Genomic DNA, 6,113 nt, shown 5'->3' with positions numbered 1-6,113 from the left:
TGTACGGAGTATTTTTATTGGGAAAAGAGTTGGTGGTCTGCATATTCACAAATAGAATTTTGCGTCTCATCTAAACCTATACAGGTATTCGTTGCAGAAAAAAATCTCTGTTAAGCAGTATGAGAACCAGCTCAGACTGCCAACAACATTATGTGTCGCCAATACAGCAAGCTGGGCGTGAGCCCTGGCTGACTGAACATGTATCCCTTCTAGCGATATGTCTGTCCGATGTGTAGACAAAGGAAACGACGCTTGATATGCAGAATAAATAACCCAGAATGCCACCAGTTCGTCAAGAAGATTCGTCAAGTCATGATCTTTGCGTTAAATCAATAAATCTGGAAACAAGAGAAGACCCTCGGATGGGGAGAACAGGGTGAAAAAGAACAACTCAGGGGGTATATCCAAAAAAAGATAGGAAAAAAAAAAATAACTGAAAGTTCGAAGACTGTGATAGTCATACAATTAAAGGGGAGCACCGTTCAGATTAACGGTAGCTCCACTCTCACGACCTCGTCGGAGTGCCTTGGCGAGCATCAGCTCCCTCATCCAGTCAATGCGCTCATCTCGGGTCTTCACGGCAAAGTGATGCGCCTTGGTACCCTGGGTGAAGATGTTCTTGCGGTCAGTGCTGCCATTGGGCGAAGGGATCAGAGAGAAAGCAAAGGCCGCTTCGCCTTGGGTGTTGTCCTTGCGCTTTAAGACTGTCTTCTTGAAAGCGGCGGTCAACTTGGATGTGGAAGCGAGAGATGAACACGCAACGGCATAGTCATCCACGTCAATATACTCGAGAGCCTTCGAGTCCCGTCGAGAAGCGTCCTCGTCTGAGTACATGGCTAGCTGAGTGCCCCGCAAGGTGAAATGGTGATCCTCCCACTCGTGACGCAGGAGGCGGGTCGTCTTGCGTTTCTTCATCCAACCACTGTGAATGATATCATTGGCGTGGTGACCACCGGGGCTGAAGGGAGTCTTGCAGTGGGCAGCTCTGGGGGTTCGATCCAGATCCTCGGGGGTATCAATAGGCCCGAGAGCCTCGACTTCGTCCAGAGGGCAAAGTGCAGAGCTGTTCTGGTGAGAAGGCTGCCTGCGATGATTGTCGGCCTTGGTGGACGCCGGCCGGGCAATAGGATCGGGAATGTCGTATCCTTGGTTTCCAAAGCGCATGTTCGGCGGAACTGACTGTGAGCAGTTCCGAGCAACTGGACCCAATGGGATAGCCGTAACAGGGACATCCACCTCGGAAAATGGCGTAGTTTGTCCATAGTGAGGATCTTGCCGGTAGTAGTCAGAGGGAGAAGCTATAGAGGAATATGGATTGGGCGACTTTTGAGTGTTGGGTAGACCAAACGGCTGCTTTTTCCGCAGAACGGAGGGAGTAATGGTACGCTGGGCTGAGTAGTTGGGGGACAGAGTCAAGCTTGCCAATGAGTTGTGAGTGCTGGGAATCCGAAGCTTAGGGAGATGACGAAGATTCTCGGCGAGACTGGCATTCACCTTCGCGGAATTAGGCGAATCCGACTCGGGGGAGGGGAAGAACTCCCTGGGTGGAGTGGCAGGATCATTCACTGGCTGAAGTCTGCTCAAGCGCTGGAAATTCAGGAAGTTGCGCACGTTCTCCTGGGGATCTCTGGGCCGCACATCACTGAGCTTCTCCTTGGAAAGCTGAAATTCGGGGCCCTGGTTTGGTCCTAGAACATCGGACGAGGCAATAACAGAGGGGGTCACATCTGACTTGGGAGTCTTCGCTAGGGCCTGTGCAGTAGCAGCGTTGCCTGGATCGCCGGTAACTATGACAGAGCCACCGAGGGACTCGATTGGGAGACCCTTGGCTAAGCGAGCCAGTTTGGCCTGTTGCTTCTGCCATTTGCGACAGTTCTCTCCCTTAGAACAGGTGTGCATTCGCGGCAACAGTTGTTCGATTGCGACAATGGAGACTGAGTCCTCAGGCACAATATCGGATCCTTGCCGGCGCTTGTGGCGACGACGCTGCTTGTGCTGCTTGTTTCTGGAGCCCGGTCTCTCTTCGTCAGTGATGGGGCTTGTACAGCAATTGGTACCAACGTCTGCGGCAGTGGTTTGAGGTGTCGAGGTGCCCTCGCGGGATGAAGGATCCCATGTGGCCTGTACGTCATTGACAGGGAGCGATGCACTGTTTCTGAGCTGTCGGATGGAGCTCATCAGACGGTGCCGCTTTCCGAAAGACTGGATGTCAAGTTCCTTGAGGTCGTCGGCCTGGAGATCAAGAAGGATTGCACCAGAGATGTCGTTGATGAAGAACTTTTCGACGATGCTGTCCTCGAAACCCAGCTGGAGCATCCACATGACGACATCCTGAGGCGACCAGCTGGCGACATTGGTGTTTGAAGGCTCCGAGGTACGGTTGTTTGACGTGACCGTCTCCGTCCGCGTTTCACTTTTCGTCTGCTTCTTGGGATTCAGTGGGACTGGAGTGTCTCGTCTCTCGGGTTCCAGCTTGGAGGCGGAGCTGTAGAGGGGAGTCGTGGCGCTGAGCGGGGTATCTTCCACAATCAGCTCGACTTCCACAGACTGCTCTTTCAAAGGCGAGGAATCAGTTGAAAGTCTGAAAAGATGTGGTCCTATAGGACCAGCCACTGGGTTCTCATCGATATGGAAATGGAAGCCTGTAAGACCCGTGGAGTCGGGGGTCTTGATATCATCTGGGGTGGAGGCTGTCGTTACACTGCCGGTAAGCTGATTGATCAATCGCATTAGTCAATCTTACCACAGGCAACTGGCTTATCGTGAAATACTTACAGATCCGGAGCTTCTGTGTCCTGAACCAAAGGAGTAGTCCTCGTAGGAGTCAGACTCAAAATCCGTGTCAAGAATCTCAGTTGTGTCTGAAAGAGACCGAGGGTATGGCGATTGGGAATGTAGATAAGGTAGTTTATCATGAGTTCGAAGCAACTGAAGAGTTGCTTGAGTTGCTTGAGTCGCAGTTTTTGTGGCCTAGGAGTGTAATTAGCCAATGCTCTCGTATATCTTCCAAAATGTCAATGAAGGCATACCATTTTGAGTATCAGAAGACTGAAGAGCGAAGAGCTCTCTGGGCCGGCCAACTATTGTCTTCGATTCAGCTCAACAGCTGGTAGTTCCGCGGAGGGGAAGGAATGGCCACTTTGGTAGACGAGGAAGGCCCAAAGTATTAGTAGGGGCAGGGAGGGGATGGATCCGAGAAAGGATACAGAGCTGAGAGAATAAGCGCCCTTGACCCCAAAATGGTGGTAAAATTAGTTTGGATACAGGTGGTGAAACTTCAGGCAGGAGGGGGCGGTTGGCAAGTATATGTAAGTATACCAGCGGCAGTCAAAATCCCTCTTATGGCAATGAGACAAAAAAAGAACAAGCCACCGGCATCGAGAAGAGAGTGAACGAATCTATCGGTGACTACAGAACGGGCCGTCTGAATGGATATCTTCCCAGAAGGAATGTGACGATTTGGGCTTGCAGCTGCATGAAGAGGGGAGCCCTGGAATATGTGGGATAGATGGCATCGTGGACTCTCATTCGCTGCTTTGTAGGAGATTAAAGTGCACCAGTGGTTCGAGGAAGCGCTCATCCTGGACTGCACGATTTGGTTGGTTGGGAGATTCAAGGTCAAGGCACTTGAGGAAGGGAAGGAACAAACGATGACAGGCTGGGAGGGATGACGCTACTGCTGTGATGGCTGATGACAGAAGGCACTAAGGCAGCATCCCCGGACTTAATCACATTTTCTGCCACTAAATCACCCGAAGCAGTCTCAAGAGTGTTAAATATAGATACTTGAGGGACAATTAAGACAGATTAGGGTGTGATACCGATGATTAATTGTTCTTGAAATAGTAGTTTGACCGTCCCTGTGGACGACCTGCTCTGTACCCCTCACCTGACTTTTGCACACAGTCGATTCTCAACCAGACGTTCTTTGAAGCTAGCGATCTTGCTCGGTAGCGTGTTACAGCTTACAATGGTCGAGTCTTCAATGCCAATCATTATATGCCTCATTTATCGGAGAAGATCAAGCATTGGGTATGGGCTTACGAAGACGATAGTAATAGCCTCGAACTATCGATGCTTCCTATATAATCTCGTGTACATCCCGTCCGCGATTGAGTACAATATTTCCTCGATTCGAGTGATCCATAGAATATTAGAAACAACTAAGAAAAGCCAGGCAAAGACGACGAGTCTGACGGAAAGTCCACCTATCAATTCATCCATCTCAGCATCCAAGTACCTCATGCACGCAAAAAACTTGGCCCATGAGTCTGCGTCTTATTTCCTTATCTGGTAAGTCTACCTAGGTGCTCCCCGTTAAGATTAAGCGAGTGGTCACATGGCCGTGGGAGGATGTATCATGCTTGATCCTGGAGGTTACAAGGACAGGGCTTATCACCGTACATAATTCTCCAAGACCCTCATGCCGATTGCGGGAAGATATTTTGTCGGTGTGCCAAGTTGCGGTATGTACATGCAGGAGAGTTCGAACTGACTCAGTCAGAGATCGACTGTCCGATTTCCTTTCTTTCCTTCCCCTCTATAATAGATACTGCCTTACTTTTCAGTCCACAAATCCTCAAATTGGTGGTATATAAGACGCAGTAAGTTCCCCTAGAAGATGTCCCTTCAAGACTTGGAACTCGAAGACCTCGGCAGGTTGGTTAGAGAGATTTAGATCTGGGTGGAGTCCTGCTCAGACTGATATTGTTACATCGACTCGATAGTCTCGGCAACATACAGCTTGTCAGGCACTTGCCTGCACTTTGATCTCTCGACTTTTATCCTTCCCTCATGGATTGATTGTTGTCAGGAAACATATGTTCTGTGAAGGTGAAGATCATCATCCTTTAGTAATCCCACATTCTCTTTCGTCCTTGTGTTAGTAGCACTAAATGCTTCCCAATTTCTATCACACCTTGTCTAAATCTATCAAGATGTACTACGTTTGGGAGTCATAGAGGAACGTACTCGCCCTTAATGAAGATTATGAGTAGCAGTTGCTGATGTGAAGTGGCACACCCTTCATAGTTTTGTAGAAGTTCTCATAATGTGGGATAAAACAAGACCACCAACGAAGCCAGAGAATAGGTAATTGCCTTCAAGAATTGACTCGTTGAATGCCCCTAGGTGCACTATGTTCTGCTTGTCAGGATTCAGAAACATGTACAAAAATGCAAGTGATCCGGAACAATCAGGCGAAGGAGCTTCACCAGAAAGTCCTCAGACAACATCCACATGGCTAATCTGGCTCAAACACGCGACAAGAGCGTCAAACCCACAACACTCTTGCATGAGCTTAATTGGAAAGCATTGATCTGATTCTGAGGCTGAAGAGATCTCAAGTCCGGCGTCTATCGTATGTCAACAGATGATAAACTGAGAATCCGTAACAACAGCTATCCTGAAACACAATACACAAGAAAGAGCTTAATACGAATTTCCTATTGACTACGGGGGCACTTCGTCGACCATCTTGCAGAATTGTTGCTAATTATGTAGCTATTCGCGCTGAGGTTGAGTGCTGGGCAACTCAAGATGACAGCGAAAAGGTCATGAGCTAACTTAGATAAGCGAGGCCATCAAGTAACCGTATTGAAGATCTATTAATAGTAGAATTAGCGATTAAGTCGACTAAATTATGGCGGTTAGGGGAACTCTCAATGATTGATGAATGTCCAAATTAGTACGAATTAGTATGGAGTAGGCATTATTTGGACTTAGCTGTCGCCTACCTCTCACTCCGCGTCTATTTGCCTCAATTCCAGTCGTGCTTTACATATATTACCGCCGACTTGAGCAATTAAGGAACATTTCCAATGCAAACTGGCGGTTAAATGTTGCTAATTCAGGTGATAATATACAATTCGTGAGATCCACTCCTCCTCTTATGGCTGGGTATGATTGGCCAGTTCTCAATTTTTGAGCTTGCTTTAGTGTTGCGCTAAATCGACTGAACCGCTGATGGCCCGGTCTAATAGCCAATAAAAGATCGAAGGATAAAGCTTGGCATGCAGCAGCCGCCGCCCTTTCACAACCGGACAATCTGGCATCGTTTCAACAGTCGCTGGATGGTCCTCCAGAAAGAAAAAAATGTCTAATATGAAACAGTC

The 6,113-nt window shown here is 48.5% G+C and overlaps 1 protein-coding gene across 1 annotated transcript; it reads right to left on the bottom strand.

Annotated features, from left to right (window-relative positions):
• Window positions 1–465: 465 nt before the first annotated feature.
• Window positions 466–3,032, bottom strand: CDV56_106639 (SAM and PH domain-containing protein; the record flags this gene model as incomplete). Its single annotated transcript, XM_026760258.1, has 3 exons — window positions 466–2,712; window positions 2,776–2,970; window positions 3,030–3,032. 3 exons carry the CDS (start codon window positions 3,030–3,032, stop codon window positions 466–468), a joined length of 2,445 nt encoding a protein of 814 aa, XP_026613252.1.
• Between the last annotated feature and the right edge of the window lie 3,081 nt (window positions 3,033–6,113).

This window comes from Aspergillus thermomutatus (genome assembly GCF_002237265.1).
Source record: "Aspergillus thermomutatus strain HMR AF 39 chromosome Unknown NODE_135, whole genome shotgun sequence".
Classification (NCBI taxonomy): Eukaryota; Fungi; Ascomycota; class Eurotiomycetes; order Eurotiales; family Aspergillaceae; genus Aspergillus; species Aspergillus thermomutatus.
Note: the sequence above shows the minus strand (reverse complement) of the source record. Positions and strands in the feature narration are given on the sequence as shown.